Here is a 24,270-nt window from a genome sequence, read left to right as displayed (position 1 = left end):
GATCAATATTCTTACATTCTCATTATTGTATATGTGTTTATTCAACTGAATAGTTTCCAAAACTTTTCGGTAAAGTTTAAAATAATTAAAAAAAAAAACAGTCAGGAAGAATAAAGTGAGATATATTTCTAAATAAACTTAAACAATCGATGGTTTAAATTGAAAGTGAGAAATTTATTGATAGATAAACTGACACTCAGAACGTGGTTTGTGAAGTTTATTAATAGATAAACTGACACTTAGAACATGGTTTGTGAAGTTTATTTATAGATAAACTGACACTTAGTACATGGTTTGTGAAGTTTATTTATAGATAACTCTTGGGCTACTCTCTTACCAACGAATAGTGGGATTAACCATCACATTATAACGTCTCTACGGCTGAAAGTGTGAGTGTGTTCGGTGTGACGGGGATTCGAACCCTCGATCCTCTGATTACAAGTCAAGCGCCTTAACCATCTGGTCATGCCGAGCCATCGTTTGTGAAGTTTATTAATAGATAAACTGACACTCAAAACATGATTTGTGAAGTTTATTGACAGATAAACTGATATTCAGTACATGGTTTGTGAAGTTTATTGATAGATAAACTGACACTTAGTACATGGTTTGTGAAGTTTATTTATAGATAACTCTTGGGCTACTCTCTTACCAACGAATAGTGGGATTAACCATCACATTATAACGTCTCTACGGCTGAAAGTGTGAGTGTGTTCGGTGTGACGGGGATTCGAACCCTCGATCCTCTGATTACAAGTCAAGCGCCTTAACCATCTGGTCATGCCGAGCCATCGTTTGTGAAGTTTATTAATAGATAAACTGACACTCAAAACATGATTTGTGAAGTTTATTGACAGATAAACTGATACTCAGTACATGGTTTGTGAAATTTATTGATAGATAAACTGACACTCAGAACATGGTTTGTGAAGCTCTTTACCATCAGATAAAGACACAAGCGATCCTGAAGATGGTTTGTCAGTTAGGTTGTTTGATTACTTCAGTGAAGATGATTACTGGTATATTTAACATGTTTCCACTTCTCCATTTTAACATATGTTCACTGTTAACATTACTGTAATTTACTGACGTTAGGAATAAATGTTCTCAAATTAACTAGAAAATCATTTAAATCTCTTAAGAACGTTTTACATAAATGATGTAAAAATGGTTTAAAGTGAACGAATTTAAAGAAAAGGAAAAAATGAGTGAAGACATAAATATGTAAAGTAATCATTATTAATAATTGTATCAACAAGTTACATAACAGAAATACGTTACTCAACATCTGATATTTTTTAACAAGTAATGACGTTATATCTCTAGCCAACAAATATTTTAAAAAGTTACAATTTTATGTAAGTAACAGAAGTTTACTCTAGGAACATCAACATCTTCAGATAATGAAATATTTAGAACCAACGGATAACATAGAAACGTTGAAATCAGACTTTTGATGTTTATGTAAAACAAAATCATGAATATACCTCTCATCTAAAGCTTATCCTCGTTATAATTCTAGGTTATTTCAATTTATAAAACTATATAAAGGCTTCAGAGAGTGGTCAAGTAATAGTGCTTTAGGTCAAGGTTTTGGCACACGACTTCTAAAATACTGCCTGATGGAAGAATCTGGAGGGAGTGACAAGAAATACTTATGTGCAATAGTCAGGAAAACACATGTACAAATCACAGATGCACCTCCAACACTCCAGACATCTGGAATTTCTCTGAAGAATAGCAGTTGCCACAAGTAAGAAAAGAAAATGGTACCACCACTTCGAAGAAGAGAGACTAGTGTGGCCTGCTCAGTTTGAAGCGCCTTTGTGAATAGTATTTGTCCGATACAACTGAGAAACCCCAATCCAATAATAAGCCACTGATTAAGGCCACAAGAGATGGGAGAAAATTCTCCAAACACAAGTGTACCAATAGTAGAAACTGTGACACCTATCCATCCAAAATTGAATAAAATCACTGAATGATAAACACCTTTAGCCTTACGAATAACTATATATACTAGTGAGACAAGTATTGTAGATCCTAAGGCCATAAAAATACCAAAAATATGGTCTTTAGTTAAAACATCAATACGTTCTTCACCTTGGAGGAATTGGAGTGGTAACTTAGTCATTAATGTAATTCCAACAATAGTAAAGAGTAACATAATACCTTCGAACCATCCACAAGGTTCCTTTAAAAAGATCCTGGCAAAAATGGTCACAAAGATTGGAACACTGAAGACGATTACTGAAACATCTGCGATGGGAAGGAAATGGTAAGCATAAAACCTCATAAACAAACCAAATGATCCAAATATTCCACGTAAAAACACCATAAGTCTGATATTACTTGGACCAAATGGTTCTTGTTTAGAGTGTATTAATATCGGTAAATTAAAAATAAATATACCAAGAAAAGGAAAAAGAGCTTTTTGACCTGGATATACATTCTGTAAATATCTCACAATAACAGCGTTCAAAGAGAAACATATGCCGGAAGATAATGTAAAAAACACTCCTTTGAAACGTCTTGATTTCTTATTGTTTTGAAATGTACTTCTCGTTTTCTTAGAGGAGACTCCTTTCTCGTCCATCTCAAACTCCAGTTTTGCATCAGAGGACATGTCTTCTAAATAGCTTCCTTCCTTTTCTGAACAGGGTTTGCTGTGAAGGACATCATCTTGAGGGCTCTTCATCTGATCTTCTTGATAGACTTTGAACTACAGAGGGACTACAAAGTGTAATACAAATTGTAATATTAGTAACGAGCTTATGCCACAAATATATACCTATAAAACATCATTAACGGATCAGTACTTATCCACATAAAATTATTAATTTTAACTTATGAAGAAAAATTATATTTATATTCTGGATAAGTGTATTTGTGCATCCAACTATTGGAAGTATAAAAGTGCAAAGGAAGAATTTTCATGATCCAAAGTTGTAGAATAAGTCATATGAGCCTTTTTTTATATTATAGTAAAGCAGCTGGAGTTAATGTTTTAAGCCTTTTCTTCTCTCCTTCCTTATCACCTAACATGAGTCAGCATCAGTACCCAGAACAAGGAAGTTTTAATTTTGTCACGAAGTCGAGTAGGACAGACGATTAACGGATGACTTTTCATAAATGATGTATAACTTTTACAAATAAAACAAATGATGTAAAGACACTTACACTTGTACCTTACTGTCTTTAATACTTGTTAGTGTTGTGTTTGTGTAATGAAATTATTTCTGAAAGTGGAGCGAACTGGTAATCATTTCCTTAGTCTACAGTTAGCGTCACGGTTACAGATTTTTAGTTCATGCGTCATAATTTATGTTAAACTGATTTTTACTCTCTTAGTAACTAAAAGTAAAGGGTCAGTTAAATTGATACAATAATCATATTCTCAATTAATATATAGGTAAAGCTATTCAAATACCTCAACTTGTACTGATAAATACTTCTCTTCAGAAGATTTTGTCGTGGCTGAGAATCAGTTCCTGTGAATGTATGAGAAACAACCATCAACATGTGAAGAGATATATGTAGATGATTGTGTCAGTGAAAAGTTATATATGTGTGCCACGTGACACCAACAGGAAGTATTGCTTTTCGAAACTATGAAATATTTCGTTATGTATGTTATTAGAATTTCTAATTATATATACTTATATGCAAACTTAAAATATCATACAACCTTTAATTAAGAATTAATCATTGGAAATCAGTCTCTCCTAACCTCTGAATTATAGAACTTGCCAATCAAAATTCTAGATATCTGGTAGTTGCCATTATTACAAATGTAGTCTATATCATTTTAATTTAGCTCATGATGCTTTTTACATACTAGCCCTAACTCAGTAACTGTGACTAAACAAATAGCTTAAGTAAAGTATGGACGAAACGAGTGTATGACAATTAAGTATCTTTATTATTTGATACAGAACTTATAGCAATTTTCTGTTTGTCTTCGCAATTAATTTGTTCGCTTGTTATATGAATTTCGCCTAAAGCTACTATCTTCGCTAGCCGTTCTTCTTTTCGAAATCATAGACCAGAGGAAAGGCAGTCAGTTAAGACTTTCTTCTGTTGTTTCTTGGGTTATTTATTTACTAAATCATGCAGGGCCGGATTAAGGGCAATTGACGCCCCAAGTACAGCACAACAATGATGTCCCCCTCGGCCCCTCCACTGCTTCACTGACAAGACATTAAGACTCAATAAGTGCTGAAAGTGAAATAAAAGTTTGAAAATTTATAACCCTTCTTCAGTTTTCTTCCAGGTCAGACCCCCACAACTATATTAAATAAAAACTTTTTTATTTTATTTATTTAATAGATTGGGCATTGATCAAAATCAAGCAATAACTGAAGCCTTTTACTTAGAAATGATGAGGGAAATCACTTATTAAATTAATGATAATTAAAGAGAATTATTTTTACTGTATATTTATTTTCACTCTGAGTTAATTCTCACTTTGATGTTAACAAATTCACACTTTGATCTTAACAAAAATGAAAAATTTACTGAAAAGCCTTTTATGCAAAAAAATTCTCACTTTGATGTCAACAATTTCTCACTTTGAACTTAAAACCCTGTAAGCAAATTATTTACTTATACCTTAATATTTATTTAAATTTTTAAAAAGTTTTATTCTAGATTTTTTAATTGCAAAGTCTTTGATCATGTCTTCAAAGCTAATTTGGCGTGACAAATCTGATTCTATACTTAGCAGAGACAAGGCATCCACTCTGTCTTGTCGCATAGTTGTTCTGTTGGGACTTTTAATATGCTTGAGTTGAGGAAATGAATACTCAGCTGTGCAATTTGTGACCATTAATGTTAAAAATATACACAATGCAATGTCTACGTTTGGAAATGCACACTCAGTTTTGTCTTCTGAAATTATTTTATAAAGTTCAACATGACTGAATCTGATTTTTACAGTTTTTGTTGCACTGAACTTATGACGTACATATGAGTGAAACTGCTCTCGGCATAGAGATTAGTGTCCAAATCCCCTGGGTAAGCATAAATTAGCTTTTTTGGAACACTGAGAGTGCCTTTCAGTTTCAGCAGATGAAATGACACATCACTTAGGAAAGAAAATTTGTTTGTTATTTCTTTGTACACCTCTCCTCTTCTTTTTATCTTGGTTTCTAGTTTGTCAACAATTTTGTAGAAGGTGATGAATGAAATTTATCTCTAGAATTCAGAACTACTTCTTTTGCATCTCCGGCATTGACTACCTTCTTTCTGACACGTTTGCGAGTTTAAGCTGCATTGTAATCAACATCTGAGAGTATTTCCTTTGAAATTCCTTCAAATCTTTCAAAGTCGTTCCTTAAAGTGCGTAGTTAGTTTGGTATCGTTAGAGAGGGATTTTAACACACTTTCATTTCCAAGACAAGCATTAAGAATTTTCCACTGGCTGGTTAAGGCTGAAAAAAAAATGTATAGAGTAAATGCATTGCAGAGAAAAAATTAACTGCCACTTGACAGCAGTAAACAGCACTTCAGCCTACCAGATTTTGTGAATGGGCTGCACATGGCACATATATGGCAAACTTAATTTCTTCTAAAATCTTTTGTTGCATCCTCTTATAACGCCCAGACATGTTAGCAGCATTGTCGTAAGACTAACCCCTACATTTTGAAAAATTAAGTTTGAAAACTACATGTAAGTATTACAATAACTGGTTTCCCATTTCCGCACCGGTATGACTTTTCAGTTCCAGAAAGGTTAAAAAGCGTTCAATCGGCTGCCTATCTTTTAAGTATCGAAGTACAACACTTAACTGATGTATATATGTGATAGATCGAGCGTCAACTGACAAGCCAAAATTACCAGAAAATTTTACTTCATCAACAATGAACGTGTGGATCTTCGGAGCCATTAGTTCAATGAGTTATTCACATGTGGTTTTGGACAAGTAAGAAGGATTTCCTTTCCCAGAATTTCCACATTTCGAAATGTGCCCTGCTAAAAATGGATCAAACTGACTTATGAGCTCAAGCAGCCCTAAAAAATTCTCATTCTGCATTGAACCAAATTTTTCATCTGTTCCTCGAAAAGCCAGGCCATGTTCAGCTAACGTACGAATAACAGCTATTACACGCTCCAAGATATTTCCCAGTAATTGCACTCTTCTTTAATTTGTTTTTCCATTTCTTGTCGCAAGCCTAAACCTTGTCTGCGGAGATAAATATGTTAGCATAGAGTCTTGATGAGTTGTACTTCTTTCATGATGATCAATTACAATGGTATTTCGCCAGTCACTGAATTCTTCTCTTTCAACAGAGGAAAATTTAGGGCAAAAAGTTTACAAACAAAGCAGTAAAGTGATCCTGTTGATGGTGAATACAATAATCACTCTCTCTTGTATCGCTCATCACTGGCTTTTACCTAAGAGAAAAGTTTTTGCAAACAGTATCTCGTTGGTTTGCCACTATTGAAAGTTCAACAAGATTTGCCAAATGGCCCATTGTGGTGTTGACAGTCAGTGGGTCCACAAGCAATCCAATAAGTCACATCATCAGCAGAGAAATCGAGCCACAACCCTGGATCTTTTGCTTTAGTTTCTTCATCTTTTGTAAACTGAAGCATTTTACCATAGTTCAGTAATTTTCATTTTCAGAAATTATTTCAACTTCAAACTGTCTTGTAGAGCAACTTGCATCAACATTAACACTAGAGATATCTGGAGAACTTACAGGCAAAGCAAGATCAGTTGTGAAAGTTGTTCCAGTTGAGCAAGCTTGTGACACCTCAACGTCATCATGATGTTCTGACCTTCAAATGGACAAAGTGGTACTTGTAAGTATGAAGCTTGGTTCAACTTTAATCATGTCAGAGTCAGATACAGTACAAGTGACTTCTCATGGCAGAGATGGGTTTTGATTTGGAAGATCTTGTTGTGTAAGTTCAGTGAAAAAATTATGTGCTATCTAATGCCTTTTGTTGGTTCTTTTTTGCCAGCTTTCTCTTTCGTTCACCAGTTAACTGAGCACGTTTCATTTTGCAGTCTGAAAAATACAGAAACAAAAATATAAAAAAACACGAAATAATATGGATCGTATATAATTATAATGATTAGAAAAACACTGAAATTCATAAAGTAAAACGTTGGTAAGACAGTCAAACATACTAAACTCTCTAGATCTACATTTAGACAAAGATTATCAGAAAGTTATCCTCGAACTTAGGTCCATCAACACATAAGCATAAATTCATAAATACCTTTATTGATTTGCTGCATTCTCATTCGTTGAAAACCATTAGAGCCAGCTTCAATCCATTTTAGGAGAATTAGTTTTCAGTCATTGCAAGAGTTTCGTTAAGGTTGTTGTTATGGTAGCTGTATGCAAGAAGTAATGTCAATGGTAATATGCAAATCCATTGTGAGCCAAAAAGTATTCCATAACAATCTGTGATCAACAACACTTACTGTAGTGGCCTATATACATAGTGATACTTCTGTACTAGTACACAGACGTAACATATAATCAATTGTAAACTGTACTGCACATTTAACTACTAAATACTGGGTTAGGCCTAGGCGAGAGTACCTTAATCTTAATCAAATATCTGAAGAATGAGTTGTAACCTTAACTTTGAGCTCAGTTTTGACCTGGTGACTTTAGATGGGCCAACAACCCATGCATGAACAAAATAGGCATATGTCTGAAACTTCATCTGCATGTCTGGACGTGAAGGCAAATTCAAAACGACTGTCTTAAATTGGGAATAGTCCACTTCATTATTCCAGGCTACAGTAGCGTTTCCAGTGTACTTACACTAAACTAGTTACAATGTTTAGACCTAACGTTATTGTCACTCATTTCTCAAGTAACAACATTAACGTTAGGCCTAATGCTAATACATTGCAACTGAAGCCACTGACGTTAAGCCGAGTATTCAGTACCAACCTTACCCACATGAACTCGTTTAACTCATGCACTCAGTGATTTTGTTGATTTGTCGGTTCTATGCAGTATCTTTGTATGACCACGGTGCTACAGTACTGTACTACTACTAGTAATATAGTGTATACATAACATCGTTAAGAATTATGCTGTCGTACATATCGAAGTCTTACGCTATTTGACCTAAAAGGTTGAATTATCGCCTTTAGACTGCTCCAATCAGTCAGTTGTTTTCCCAAATTTTCAGAAATGTATCAGAACACATACTGATCTGAATTTATAGTCGCAAGATAGTTGAATTACACCAAAATGTTTGTCGTCGTTGTCTCTGTGTTTCTGTATCCGATTGTTCCTTCGTCTCGTAAAAAAACCATTACCAGAGGGCCGGGCCGGGTCGGGACATTATGACGTCAGGATAGGCTCAAGGAAGAAGTAAGGAGAATATAATTGTGATCTCCATTCTTGTGTCTGAAAATGGCGTACTTGACAAAATTTTGTTGGCTATTTATGAATGGGGATAAAAACAAGTATGCTCGGTCTTAAATCACATTTAATACCGGGCACCTTTGTATTTATCCCCTAAGTAAATCGTAGCTTCAGATCTGTTTATATTATTACATAATCACAAGAGAATACATACATGCCCAAACACTCTTATAGGTTACAAGTAATCTATGGACGGTGGAGTTGCTACAGTGGCATTTCTTTCTTAATTTTTTCTTGATATGATAAAGTTCAAAACATGTACTCACACACAAAGAAGGTTTGTTTGTTTGTTTTTTACAGCAAGTTCTATGAAGCCAAAAACATTACGGCTCAGAAACGTTTCAGTGAGAAACACTTATAAAAACATTACAAAACACACATGAATTACACTCATTAATTTGTTCCTGGATAGTATATGTTATTTCTTAATTGCTTATGTTGTAAAAGTACAGAAAATGGCTATTATTCCGTTCAAACTTTGCTTTTGTGACCTGGATAATGAAATTTAGAAGTTAACCCATTTTCTATGTAAAAATGGGCAAATTTGCACATTTTCATTTACATAAGGTCTGAATAAAACAACATATGAAACAAGATTTACATGTATTTATACTAAAGTTATACAAAAATGTTTAGAAGTGAGTAGTTTTTTGAGATTTGTGACTGTAATGTAAATCACTTTCATGTATCAGCCCCCAAATATAGTCTCCCATCATGTTTTCGTTATACACTCCTTGGTAGTGGCGTTCAAAGTCCAGTATATCTTGGTGGAAGCGCTCGCCTTCCTCCTCTGAGTATGTTCCCATGTTCTCCTTAAATTTATCAAGATGAGTATCAAGAATATGAACTTTCAGGGACATCCTGCAGCCTATTTTGCCGTAGTTCTCCACCAGTGCCTTAACCAGTTCCACATAATTTTCGGCCTTGTGATTGCCCAAGAAGCCCCGAACCAGTGCGACAAAGCAGCCACCAAGCTTTTTTTCCCCTTCCCACTGAGTTTCTTGGAGAATTATGTGCACTCCAGGATCTTCTTTATTTGTGGTCCAACGAAGACACCAGCTTTGACCTTTGCCTCAGACACATTAGGGAAGAAGTCTCGAAGGTACTTAAAGGCTGCAGACTCCTTATCAATAGCTGGGACAAATTGTTTCATAAGACCCAATTTCATGTGCAGTCGTGGGAACAACACCTTCTGGAGGTCCACTAATGGCTCACACTTGAAATTGTGCCTTCGCACAAAGAACCAGGTTCGTTGTGGCCAGTGCTTCCTGTTGTAGTGCTCTGCGGTGTTATTATGAAGAATAAATTTATTTCATCCACAACTAATGTGTAAGAGGCTCATGCAAAATATTTTGTGATATTTTTTCTATACTATTGGAAAGTAAAACCAAAAAAGATATTTAAATTTTAAAAGGTTTAAAATTTGTATTTTAAATCTTACTATTCGAGCAAGCAAAAATTGTCCGTTTTACTTCTAGAGTTTTTTTGCAGTGCTCGCAGGTAAAATGAGGTGCCCAGGGTTTGTCTTAATCCCCGACAGACATGTCAAAATATACCTTGTAGGCTTCACACATTTTAGAAGATTCTGTCACAGTACTTTTTCGCTCTTGTCTTGATAAATTGGCCACATACATAGCAGAACACATCTGGAGAATGCTTGCAGCTTCTTGATGCCATCTCTAATAAAATTAGATAGGTCTATGTGCTCACTTGGACAGCTAAAATTAAACTGAAGTGGTGAGCCCCTGTGTACATATTACTATGGAAAGTTCTAAAAAATTCTAAAGGTTCTTGAAATTTATCGTTAGTTCTACAACATTCTAGAAATTTCTTGAAATTTTTGTAACTCGGGAACTCAGCTACTCAACTCTGAATCTACCTGGAATGTTCTGGAAAATGGGTAAATTTGAAATTTTCATTACCTAGGTCACAAAAGCAAAGTTTGGAGAGAAAAATAGGTCTTTTCCATTTACTTTAGACATAAACAATTGGGAAATGACACTTTCTGCTCTGGAACAAAAAAAAAAGTAAAAATGTTGTTACATAGTGTAATGCAACACTAACGCAAATAAAAGTAAAACAAACGATACAATAACCCAAATATAACGTACGAAAACAGAAGCCGAAAGAACATAAAACTAGCCACGTCTCTGTACTCATCTGTCACCATTTTGTTTGACTTATGTTTCTGTGGTATTATACTCTTATTTTTCTGTAGATGAGACTGAATAAAGCAGTAAAAGGTAACGCAAGACGGTTCCACTGCTTATAAGTTCTTATAAATAGCCACATCAGAAGAAATGATTGAGAAAAATATTTCAGCTTTAAGGTCAGACATTGCAACATACGATCATCTTTTATCTAAAGTTTTATCAACATTCTGTACTGTTCTTTACAGTAATCTTTCGCAAATCAATGACTTCTTACTTCAGATTCAAAGTTTAGTAGTTTATCGAAATTTAAGTCACTCACCGAGTCAAAAAAAAAAAAAACACAGAGTAAAGTCGAACACAGCAGATAAAGACAATTACAAAAAAAATCGACTTGAGTGTGACAATGAAAGAGTTAAGGGCATGATAGCTAGAGGAAAATCTCTATCATACTCCCCATCCCTTCGTGCTCTAAGTACGTTCTTATGTTGCTCAATGGTTAATCCAGGGCTGACTAAATGGAACTGGGATTGACGGTCATAATATAGTGTCCCCCAGGGGTTAGCATGTCCCATAACGAGAGTCGAATTTGAGACCCCTAAAATCTTTTCAATTAAACTCGAATATCATTTTTACAGACTGACTTTGTTACCATTTGTTTTTGTGAATAGTACAGAAATGGACACCGGATATTGTGATTGAACAAAGTCCATGATACTATAGTCATCTATTACAAAGGGCAAATGTTTTTTTATTTTATTTTTTTATATTATGTGCATTCAAGACCTTTCATATTTATTGTAATGAGACAGAGTAACATACTTCATGAATGAACCTTACCGTGAAGTTACATTATAAAATTAAGATATCAAAGATTCTAGAACTTATGAAAATATTGAAAAAAATGTTAATGGTCACTACATGCCAAATGATCACTGTATTTATCAGTGGGCCTGGCATGGCCTAACGCGTTAAGGCGTGCGCTTCATAATCTGAAGGCTCGAGTCGCGCCAAACATGCTCGCCCTCCCAGCCGTGGGGGCGTTATAATGTGACGGTCAATCCCACTATTAGTTGGTAAAAGAGTAGCCCAAGAGTTAGCGGTGGGTGGTGATGACCAGCTGCCTTCCCTCTAGTCTTACACTGCTAAATTAGGGACGGCTAGCACACATAGCCCTCGAGGAGCTTTGTGCGAAATTTCAAAAACTAAACCAAACTATTTATCAGTGTTTATTTCAACAGGATAAATCTAATGTGTTATTGTGATACCGAAATATAGGGACCTGCATTTGTAGTGCTGTGTTAATCGATACTGAAGTGTGCTAGGAAGCATTTTTATCATTTCATTTTGATACCAGCAGGTATGGTGACGTCATATAACATTATCTTATGTCAGAAATGAGAGAAGTTGTTTTACTGGACTTGGATTTCTGAAAAATTAAACTTGTATAATTAAATTATTCTGGTTTCTATAATGTAATTGAACCTAATATTATATAGGTTTATATAAATTTACATAATTTTTTTACATCATTCAATTCGATGTACAGTTTGCGACAGACTGGCATCTTGTCCAGAGGTAATTTATCACCATTTTCATACGCACTTGTGACTATGAAGTCGGAGCTTAGCACTGATATTTTAATTACCGTTTCGACACAGGAACTAAACTAACTAAACTAAACTAACGTGGCAGGGGTTCAGTTTAGAGAGAGAGAAATCAGAAGAGGTCTCTCTCCAACTGGGGTGTTCAGGAACCTTGTGGTTCCTCTTCGTCCCCTTTCGTGGATTGTTATTAAGATTAAGATTTTTTTTTTATTATTTTAATAAATTAATTATCGTTATTATTCTTGACTTTTTGGGTGGAGGATGTCTTTCTAAATGTTGTTTTGGGTGGAGGCAAAGGCAGCAGTGGAAAGAAAGGCCGGGACCTGTCCCGAAAGGAAAAAGTTAGGCAGATGTGAACATGAATGTAATTCATTCAAATCCAGATCAAATCAAACGGCACGATTCAGGGTCTGGCAAAAGAGTTGCCTGGGCTGGGATCTAGAAATCCAATGCCCAAAGATTTTGATGTGGGGGGAAACGGGAGCGCCCCGAGAAAACCCACTTTCACACGACAGGCCCCGAAAGTTTTGCCTGTCGTGTGCCCTGTACCTGAAAAAAGGAATTCATCTTAATAACATGGATTTTATTTATTTAGATTCTTTGTTGAGTGGATTGTGATTCTTGAAATATGTTGCAAGGTGATATGTATTTTGTTGGTGCACTTGATAATTTGTGTAGTGATGCCGTTAGTTTGTTTCTATTTTCTGCTTTTAGATAATATTTGAGAGAAAGTTCTGTTATTCTATCTCTTATAGTTGGTAAATTACTAATTTGGTGTAGATAATTTGTTGGCGTAAATGATAGTAAACTGAATGCGAATTTTAACATTCTGTTTTGTTGCACTTGGATTTTTTGGAGTGTGTTGTTTGACATATTGTATGTTACTTGACATCCGTACTCTATTAGTGGACGGATGTAAGCCTTGTATATTTGTATAATGGTGTTCGGTGCGCATTTCGATTGTTTACCAGTTATAGTCTTTAGATATGAAATCCTTTTTCTGATTGATGAGTGTATATTGTTTATGTGTTTTTTCCATGTTAGTTTTGTGTCGAAAGTGACGCCAAGGAATGTGATGTTTTTGCTCATGTTAATGGTTGTGTTTCCAAGTGATAGTTTTATTTTTCTAGATTTTTCTTTGCTTCTTTAGTTTTCTATAGAAGGTGATTGCTTGTGTTTTTGTCGGATTTAACACGACCCTCCACTTGTTGCTCCATGTTGAGACGTTGTTTAGTGATTCTTGTACGCGAGACATGGCCATTACTGGGTTTCTGGAGGTGCTCCAGATTGCGATGTCGTCTGCGTATTGTGAATTGTGTGTGTATGTTAGATTTGGAAAAGGTATGTCACTGACGAAAATTATGTATAGAAGTGGAGAGAGGACTGATCCTTGGGGCACTCCTGCCGTTATATTAAATAATTTGGATATGGTTTTATTGACTTTTACTTGTGCTGTTCTATTGGTTAAGAAATTTGAAATCCATTTGACTATCGTGGGATTTATTTGTAGGTGATTTAGTTTGTATATGATGGCGTTGTGCCAAACGCTGTCGAATGCTTTTTTAACATCTAGGAAAACCCCGATGGTTACTTGATTGTTGTTGTAAGCTTTGTAGATTGATTCGGTGAGTCGTGTGAGGTGATCTGTTGTTTGTCTATTTTTTCTGGAGGCATTTTGAGATTCTGGAAGGATGTTGTTTGATTCGCAAAAATGGAGGAGACGGTTGGCGATAATTCTCTCCATCAGTTTGCCAAGGCAGCTTAACAGACTGATGGGGCGGAAATTATCTAGATTTGTTCTGTTAGTGTGTTTCTTGGGGATCGTTGTTATGATGGCTTTTTTCCACGTGTCAGGGTAATACCCGGTTGCTAGTGAAATGTTCATGATGTTTGTGAGGTGTTGTAGTAGGAGAGTGGAACTTTTTTTGAGAATAATATTTGGTATTTGGTCATGTCCGGGGGAAGTGTTGTTCAAGTTTTTGATATTAATCTTTAGTTCGGTTGTGGTTATTTTTCTATTGATTGAATTTGAGTATGCTTCTAGTGTCTCGCCGGGAAATCCTGGTGAGAATGAAGCTTGGTTTGTTTTTATGTAGTTGTTGACATGGTGTTGGTGTTGTGTGTCGAAATCTACTGAGTTTAAATCGCTAAAAGAGGATTTGTAATAGTCAGCTGATAAGTCAGCTTTCTCTTCGTCCGTCCTTGCGATTTTATTGTTGTGTGTTTCGACACAGGAAAGGATGATTTGAATATATATAGTATACTATTGCCATCTGGTGGTTAAGCTATAAGTTGTAGTGATTGTAACGCTGGACAAGTCATTAATACAAATTATTTTATGTTTAATTCTATTAGCTATTCTGTGTAGGCGTAATAAAAGTAAGAGTCAATCCTACTATTTATTTCAAAGAAACATATGAGAACCCTGTTGCTCGCGCGTGCTACTGACTGGTCAGTTAAAAATTAGAAGCAGTTAAATCGTTGGGGTACGTGGTCTGGTCGCTGAGTTCACGTGTACATTGGGACCTGTCCAAGTTATATATTTTTTGTATCTCAGAACAGCTGGTATGAATGTGTTCTGAGTACTCGAAATAATCTACAATCTAAATGTGTAAAATAAGAACCATATATTATGTAATATGAGAGATCACAGAAGATGCATCCCATTAGTTTCTGCAAATGATACAAGGGGCGCCACATAGGCTGGTATACAAGAAAATAATGGAAGAAACAAAAGATATAATGGCTGTACCATAATGTTATGTTTGGAACAACAGGTCAGTATAATGAGACATCGCTTTGAGTACACAGCCACAGTGTGGCGACACTAACACAAATCATCCACAGCTTTTGCTATCAGTAGATTGGTTAGAGCGTTCTGGGTGATATGAAGTGTAGACGACTCTTTATGTTACTTTGTCATACTACAACTTCAACAGTGTGGAAGTAACATCGCTGTTGGCCAAGCGTGGTAAGGCGTGCGATTCGTAATCTGAGGGCTGCGGGTTCGCATCCCCGTCGCGCTAAACATGCTCGCCATTTCAGCCGTGGGGGCGTTATAATGTGACGGTCAATTCCACTATTCGTTGGTAAAAGAGTAGCCCAAGAGTTGGCGGTGGGTGGTGATGATTAGTTGCCTTCCCTCTAGTCTTACACTACTAAATTAGGGACGGCTAGCACAGATAGCTCTCGAGTAGCTTTGTGCAAAATTCAAAAACAAACAAACATCGCTGTCAAGTTCACGTGCACTCGGGCCTGCATCCCATATCCAACTTTTGGATAAAGACATTGCTCACGAAAACTAAGATATATCGGCTTCTTAACCACCATATCTGTTTACCACACAGAACCTTGTAAAACCGTTCTTATGGTGAACTTATAGCACCATTTAAAAATAATTTTTGGTCACGTTACCATGCCATATGTATTAATTTGTTAACAGTTGTGTCGTTTTGACAAAATACTGGCTTCATGGTCATTTGGTGAAAACAGGTATTTCATCAAATTGTCTTCCAATTAGATCCAAACTGCAAAGGGTACAGGCAAGATGAAGTTTAAATTTCTATAACTAAACGTCTTCAGGTCAAATGAACACATGTAAAGTTTATAAGGAGAAGAAGATGTTACCCTTCGGCATAAGAAGTCGACTGTGACGTCATATGGATCACATAGTCACCAAAAAATGTGTTTGCATCATCCAATGTTTTCACACTTTCCTTCCGAATCACAGTCTGTTTTAAGGCTTTGATACACGTAAGTGCAAAATAATTTCATGTATGGTGAATTACTGGAAATTCATCTCTGGCCAGGGTGTGGGAATCGTACATTTGTTTAAGGACATTGTCATTGTCAACAAGTTCATCGAGATCCTCAAATTTCAGCTAAAGCCAACAATTCGTTACCACTTTGGTGAAACTGACCAGTGTACTATTCAGTTTCACTCTGCTTCACACCAGACAATTAAAAATGCTGGTAATATTCATGTACTCTCTGCTGTACACGTAAAATAAAGTGAAAACTTCACTCTACATCTATTGAAATTACATTTTAGGTTTGATTTTGTTGCTTCAGGTGAATGACTATTTTTAAATCGAGAAGATCAAAATATACACTGATCAAGCAACAGTCCAGATCTCAACTCTATCAAAAACTTCTTAAAGATGTTGGATAACAAAATGCAGAAGAAAAAACCGAGAAGCACTTTAGAACTGCAGGAAGCCCTAATCATAAACTGAACTCTGCCTACGTTCAATCCATTGTACGTTTTATGCCAGGCGACTTTAAACAATTGTCATGACCAAACTGTGACACAACAAAATGTTAAAACGACAAGCATACTCAGTGACCACTTTTTGTTAATTATATTAGCATTGTGATGTAGAACTAATATTTTAAATAACCTTAGAGAAACAGACATTCGTTGGTTTAAATTCAAACTGTGAAGTTTTTTTAAATAGATAAACTGACATTCATTACATGGTCAATGGAGTTCTTCATTTGCATTGTATCATAGAATCTACAAGACTAGATATGATCCTGTTGATCCTCCAGAAGATCCAGGCAACCACTTCCGTGCCAAGTGGAACAAGACGAAAATAGAAACGAACAAAGTGAGTGTGATTGTTTGGACGAAATGTCAAGAGAGGAAGAAAACTGACAAATATGGGTTATAATTCAATGTAAGTTTGAAGTCGTTCTCACCTGCTAAAGTTATTTGTCTATTACTAATCTACCTAGCCTAATTATTTGATTAGATACACCAAAGCTGACAAAATGGACGTCTGAAAATAATGTTACTGTACACAAAATACACATTGCATCAGTCACAAACGATTTTTCCATTATAATGAAAACTTTTGTTGAAATTTCCACGTACGATGAGGAGCCCTGCACGATTTTCCAGTTAACCAAAAGGATCTTGTGAATTATGTTCTGTGAGATCCTATTCGAGATTATATATTTTGAGGTTACGAACTCTCACACTCATATGGATGATGTTTTATTGAGATGAAGAGTTTTATGATGATGCTCATTGTTTTTCCTTTTAGAATGTTTATACTTAATGTCTCGTAAAAGACGTTTCTGTTAAAGTGAAGACCCACAAAGTTCTGTGGATGATATTTGTTGTTACGTTGAAGACACATGTGTATTATATATTCAAAAACGACTGGTATGGATAGAGAAAGCACTAGCAGAGAAGCGAATAACGTTTCGACTTTCTTCAGTCATTGTCAGGTTCACAAAGAAAGAATGGGTTACTGACCGGTAGCTGACCACATGTTTGAAAGCGTTTATGTAATTGAGTGTAGGAATGTAGAGGGAGTGCTTAGATGTTGGATATATTTATTAATATAAATTTTTCTTTTTGTTTCTTTATTCAGTATTTGGGTGTTTCCTATAGTTATGTTGTGTTTATTGGATTTGCAGTGTTCGAAAACGTGTGAAGGTGACTTTTTTGTGTTCTTTGAATTTTGTTTTCATTTTTCTACTTGTTTCTACAATATAGAAGTCGTGGCAGTTATCACATTGTATTTTATAAATAATGTTGGTGTGGTGTTTCTCAGTGTAGATTTTACATAGTATAGACTTCAGTTTTGTGCCTGGTTTTTGAATAAATTTGGTATTAACTGGAATGTCATATTTTGTTACTAATTTTTGCCAAATGTTGGTTATTTGTTTGCTGATGTCAGGATTATATGGTATACAGCAGTATATGTTTCGTGATTTTTTGATTCGTGAGATATATTTACTTTAGTCGGTTGATTTTGCTTTCTGTCTAGGTGTGTGCGTATAATGTTTTCTACGGTTTGTGGAGGAAACTTATTGATGTTGATGAAGTATTGTTTTATTTTGTCTAATTCGTCGTTAATTATATCTGGTGAGCATAGTTTTATGGCTGTGTTTATTTGGTTTCTTAGTATGTTGAATTTTTGTTTTGTTTCATGTGCCGAGTCCCAAAGAATGTATAATCCAGTATGGGTGATTTTTCGGTGGATTTCTGTTTTAAATTGTGTGTCGGTTATTGCAATTTTGAGGTTAAGAAATGATATTTGATTGCTTTCTTCCTGTTCACATATGAAGTTAATGTTGGGATGTATAGAGTTAATGTGATTAAAAACTTAAGTATGTGTTCTGTATATTTGAATCCCGCAATCGTGTCGTCATACACTACTGGCAAAAATCTTAAGGCCAATGAGCAAAAAGACAAAATATGCATTTTGCGTTATAAGACTCAACCACTTATATGAGTAGAGCTTTGAAAGTTGAAAATAAGAAAAGGGAAAATAAAAATAAAATACTTTTTTAGCATTTAATAGGAAAAATGTGAACATTATGAAATTAGCCTTAATACTACCTGGTCAAAATTTAAGACCATACCAAAAAGAAGTCCTAAACAGGGTAGGAAATGCTCAACAAGAGGTCTCAGTAGTGAGTTGCACGATCGGCATTGCAAATAACTTCAAAAATTCGCTTTGGCGTAGTCGATATAAGCGTTTGCAGAAGGCTGGCTGGAATGTTATTCCAAGTGGGGAAGATGGCTTCACAAAGATCACGCACTATTTGGAATTGATGTCCATTTCTATAGACTTCCCTTGCCATCCATCCCCAAACACTTTTAATGGGGTTCAGTTCGGGCGAATACGTTGGATGGTCCAAAAGAATCACGTTATAAGCCATGAAAAAGTCCTTTGACCTGCGGACATTGTGGATTACAGCGTTGTCCTGCTGAAAGATCCAGTCATTTCCACACAAGCGAGGACCTTCAGTCAATAAGGATGCTCTCTTGAACAAGTCAATGTAGCCAGCTGCTGTTTCACGTCCCTGTATAACGTGAAGCTCCATTGTTCCATGGAAGGAGAAAACACCCCAGATCATGATGGAACCTCCTCCACTGTGTCGTTTAGAAAATGTCTCCGGTAGGATATCCTTATCGTGCCAGTAACGTTTTCTCCAGGTTAACTTTTTTCTCATCGGAAAACAAAACTTTCTTCCACTTTTCTACGCCCCGTGTTTGGTGCTTCTCAGCAAAGTTTAACCGAGCTGTTTCGTGGTGTGGAAGGAGGCGTGGCCTTTGAAGACGTTTGCGGTTTTTAAAGCCTTTCTCTCGTAGATGCCGTCTTATTGTTCTTGAGCTGCATTCTGCGTCCGCAAGGGCTTTAATCTGGTTCGACGATCGGCTGATATGTTGCCGAAAAATCCGTCGAAACCTCCTGCTCAACGCCAACGAAATTTTCTTGGGCCGACCACTTGAAATCCTCGTTCCGTGTCCCTCAGGGTCTTATAAGAAATTTGCAACAGCAGTTTTACTACGCCCAATCTCACTAGCGATGACACGTTGAGAGAGACCTTGCTTTTGCAGCTCGACAACTCTGGCACGTTCAAACTCTGTCAACTTTTTAGCCTTTGCCATGTTTTTACCCAGTGTAACACAAAAAAATGTCAGTGGGAAATATTGACAACGCTAATGCTGAAAGACAAATGACTAAATTTCGTTTCGTGTTTACCGATTAACGCTTCGTTTCAGTATGGTCTTAAACTTTTGACCAGCTAGTATTTAGGCTAATTTCATAGTGTTCACATTTTCCCTATTAAATGCTTAAAAGTTTTTTTATTTTCCCTTTTCGTATTTTCATCTTTCCAAGCTTTACTCAAATAAGTGGTTAAATCTAACAACGCAAAATGCATATTTTTTCTTTATGTTCATTGACCTTAAGATTTTGGCCAGCAGTGGATCTGTACCAATACAGTGGTGGATGTAATGCTGTTTTAATTGCTTGTGTTTCAACTTGTTTCGTAAAAATATTGGCTAGAACTGGTGATACTGTAGTACCCATGCTTAGGCCATTTGTTTGTATATAGTTGGGGTTGTTGAACATGAAGTTTGTCTCCATCGTGGTAAATTCTATGAGGGTGGCTAATTGGTTGTTGGTAATGTCTATTGATAAGTTAGGGTCTCGGATGTAGAGTTCTAAGGCAAGGCTAACTTGCAGGCTTCAGTGGTTGAGACTTCTGTAAAGAGGGATATGACATCGAAACTAGCCATTAAGGCTTTATGATTAAGTTGATTAAAGTTAGATTTGAAATTAAAGGAGTCTTCGATGAATGAGCTGGCTGATGTTACATATTTGGAGAATGCCCATGCTATGTATTTACCAAGATTGGAATTAAACGATTCATGTGTGGACATTATTGGTCATAGTGAACAATCTGGTTTATGAGGTTTGGGGATGCCGTATATTTGTGATGTGCGTGAGTCGGTCTTGCGTAGGTAGGAATAAAGTGTTTTTGAAATTGTGTTGGCTTTTTTCATCTTTGTGTGTATTGGTTTAAATTTGTTTGTGTCTATAGGATGTTTTTCATTGTTTGGATGTATTCATTCGTGTTCATTATAACTATAGCGTTTCTTTTATCTGCTTTTAGAATTTTAATGTTTTTGTCTTGTTTTAGGTTTTTAATGGAATTAATGTCTCTTTTTGTAAGGTTGTTTTTTAGTTTTTTGTTTTGTGACATTATGTTGATTGTTTTGTGAGAAAATTTTTTGAAAAAATCGTTTGAGATGTTGTTTTTAAGTGTGTTTTGAAAATATAAATTTTTAATTTTTTCTTGGAAGTTTGGCTGTTGGATGTCAATAGAATTGTTGAAGTTGTCTTCTTTCTGTTGGTTGTTTTCGGTTGTTTTTGTTTTCTGTGGAAAGTATCACAAGTCTCCTGGCTAGGTCTTCTTAACATGCTTTAATTTCTAAGGTTGGGATGTACCTAGGTGTTATTGCAAAGTTAAGTCGTTTGTTAAGTAGATGTATCTCGTCTGTATTTAATTATCGGTCGGATCTGTTAATTTTGAGGTTAGTCAGTAGTTTGTCGTGTTGGTGTCTTTTCTGTTGTTTGCATCACAGACAAATAGAAAAATGGAAACCAGATTCAAAGAACACAAAATGTCACCTTCACACGTTTTCGAACACTGCAAATCAAATAAACGCAACATAACCATAGAAAACACCCAAATACTAAATAAAGAAACAAACATAAACAAACGTAAAATTAAAGAAGCCTTACTTATACAACAACTTAAGCCCAAAATAAACCAATACAAAGGAACACTTTTATACCTATATTAATAAAAATATCCAAAGTAAGTACGCCCTCTACATTCCCACACTCAATTACACAACCACCTTCAAACATGTGGTCAGCTACCGGTCAGTAACCCTTTCTTTCTTTATGGACCTGACGATGATCTAAGAAGGTCGAAACGTTGTTCGCTCATCTACTAGTGTTTTCTCTATCCATACCGTCTGTTTTAAAATTTATAATTTTCTCTACAAGTGGGTTTTCTCGTCATCGCGGACACATGTGCACAAATTTTACCAATAGAATAAAGACTCTAAGGTTCCTCAAAATACCTTTTCCAGTTCTCTCATGACCAGATGTTCGCTGGTAACACTTTCAATGTATGAAATGGTAATTTACTGACTTTACCAGCAAATTTCCCCAAAATTAAAAATACACCACACAGGTAATTTAGAAGTCTCTTTAAAATGTTTTACATAGATGATGCAAAAATAACTTAAAGGTCGACGAATTTAAAGAATAGGGCAAAAGGGTTGGAGATGTAACCCATAAGCAGGTAAGTCAAGACATTATTGATAACTATAAGAACAAGTTATGAAAAAAAAATATTCAAAACCTGATATCAGTTAAACACTAATGACGCCATCTATAAATTTAAAAAGCCTACAGTAAACAGAATGAACCATCAGAAGTGTGATATCAGAGCAACTAGGTTCAACATATTCGTGTGGTTTCTTTAGTGTCATGTTATCTTCTCACAGGAAGAAAAACTGATAAAAAAAAGACCTACATTACCTCCTATCTTAGAATTCCTTTGAGGACACAGGAGGTCAGGAAGTTGATTAGTTTAAAATGACTTTGTTTTGGTTTCCGTATATTTTTTATGCTCTGAAGATCAACACTTTTTTAGGTTTCTCCTACATGACTGTTCTCAGAGGACACGCCTTGTTTGTTTTTTATCGTTTTGTTATTTTTAATTCAAGTGGGTTTCCCGTCATCACGAATAAATTACACTTTAGTAACCCATTTCTAGTTCTCATCACAATAGGTATCGTTCTTCATACAATTTGATAATATATATAGTACTTTAACAATTAACATGTCTGTCGTATCCCAGCCAATGAGACGAGACCTACTATTGGGATTTGGCGAAAGGGCTCATCGGCTCCAGATATACCAGATGTAGTGTAGTTCAGATATTATTGTACATACATCTTTTTTTTTTTTTTTTTTTACTTTCAGTCATTGGTTCATAGAATGTACTTATGTATAATTTTGCAATATTCACTACAGCAACACATGAAACAAACAACAACTGCAGTTATATTACAGAAATCGTATGAGTTCCATGTTTGCACAAGCCATGTTAAAGGATGTCTTCAAAATATTACAGAAACAATATAGGTAGATTAAAGTGAAAATGTAATAAAAACGGCAAACACAAAAGGTAAGAGTACTGACAAGTGGCCTGATTAACTGCAGCAACGTATTTAATTTAACACGCGAAATACATTAAACTTTCTTGTTAATTAACCAGAAAGCTACACAATAAGCTATATGTACTCATCACGTGTACACAAACCCGATTTTTAGCAACACAAGCACTAATGTTTATAGGAACAAGCCTTGTTACTGAGTCACTATAGGATGGGGTGGGGGTTAAAACTAAAAACACATATAATTTAAAAGTAGAATGTGATGTAATCATCTGTAAACATGAAGAAATAAAAGTAAAATATATATATTGTATGCAAATTTCGGAAGGTATTAATTACAATAACTACATGTCACGAACGATATTGCTGTAACGTTGCTCTCTTACGTTACTAAGGAAAAACAAATAGGCCTAGCTTAACGACATCCGCCCTCTAGCCAGTAAACAAATTACAATATTAAAAATATAGTTTACACAGCAATAAAGTCAGTAAGATACTGACAGAGGAAGATTAAGTCATATAACACTAAAAACTTTACTAGTCTGCAAACCTCGTCAAAATTCTAACGACTTTAGCATTTGGAATATTTTGTAACGAACAAGGAAAGTCCAGAAGTTACAAATGTGATAAAACACACACAGTGCAATATGAAAGGTTTTTCTGAACGTGTGATATAACTGCTAACACGATAAAATGAAAAAGAAAAGCGAGAAAATAACTTACCTCCTGAAGAACACGTAGAAAATGGAGAAAATATCTAAAGAGCTCATTAAAAACAGATTTTATTACCTCCTGAAAATAAACAAGGAACTTGCTCCAAATCGAGCTGCAGATCAGAGCCAATACTATCGTTATTAAGAGGGAAGTACAGTTGTTTTTCTTTTACCATCTGTTAAACTGACAAAATAAAAAAAGAGCTAGCTAAGATTTCGCGATACACTGGTTAGGCCTATTTCCCCGTATCAGTACGAAAACTAAAGAAAAAAATGCACCCGAAATACTCTCGTCCCTAATACGTGTCTGGAACGGTTACTTGCAAACTCTCTCTTTCTTAACCTGAAAATGACCTAGGAAGATCGAAACGTTGTTCTTTCCTTATCAATAAAAGTGTTAATACCCATACCAGCCATTCTGAGATACATTTTTATTTCAAGTGGGTTCTTCGTCATCAAGAATTAAAGAAAAAAAGGTAACTATCGGTGGCAGGATAGTTTTTAGATGCGGTATTAGAGGCGTTAGACCAACAAATCTACTCTTCTGACTTACAGAAAATGACTGAAGAGAAATGGAATTCCCTGAAATGTAAAACTCAGTGCCAAGTGGCAAATAAAATGATAGCTTGGATTCGCATTCGATATTTTTTGCATTTTAAACAGCTTGTCTGGCTAAATAATTCACAAGAATAAATTAGTAGCGTCAGTGATGTATGTTCTTGAAATTGCTTTATAAATACACGATTACTATGTGAGAAGAAGACACTTCAAAACACCAATCATGTGCATGTTGAAGGTTTGTGTATAATAATGAAGGCAAAGTAAAGCTGTATACAATATGTGATAGGTTTAGGTATATGCTTCAAAAGTTTACAGTCATATAGAAATCTAAA

At 35.4% G+C, this 24,270-nt stretch overlaps 1 protein-coding gene across 4 annotated transcripts; it reads right to left on the bottom strand.

Moving 5' to 3' along the window:
* Positions 1-789: 789 nt before the first annotated feature.
* On the bottom strand, positions 790-23,618 carry LOC143253455 (solute carrier family 35 member G1-like). 4 transcript variants are annotated; one of them, XM_076507378.1, is made up of 3 exons: positions 23,388-23,618; positions 3,431-3,491; positions 790-2,733 (listed from the first exon to the last, which is right to left on the bottom strand). In XM_076507378.1, the coding sequence occupies exon 3, from the start codon at positions 2,696-2,698 to the stop codon at positions 1,586-1,588; it is 1,113 nt and encodes a 370-aa protein (XP_076363493.1). In that variant the 5' UTR covers positions 2,699-2,733; positions 3,431-3,491; positions 23,388-23,618; the 3' UTR covers positions 790-1,585. The 4 variants fall into 4 exon arrangements, with proteins under 4 accessions (XP_076363493.1, XP_076363494.1, XP_076363495.1 ...); XM_076507379.1 differs by lacking the exon at positions 23,388-23,618 and having other exon boundaries at positions 827-2,733; positions 3,431-4,229; XM_076507380.1 differs by lacking the exon at positions 3,431-3,491 and having other exon boundaries at positions 875-2,733.
* Between the last annotated feature and the right edge of the window lie 652 nt (positions 23,619-24,270).

The sequence above is a fragment of the Tachypleus tridentatus genome, chromosome 6, assembly GCF_004210375.1.
Source record: "Tachypleus tridentatus isolate NWPU-2018 chromosome 6, ASM421037v1, whole genome shotgun sequence".
NCBI classification, from domain to species: domain Eukaryota; kingdom Metazoa; phylum Arthropoda; class Merostomata; order Xiphosura; family Limulidae; genus Tachypleus; species Tachypleus tridentatus.
The sequence above is the reverse complement of the archived record's forward strand: the minus strand, read 5'-3'. Positions and strand labels throughout refer to the sequence as shown.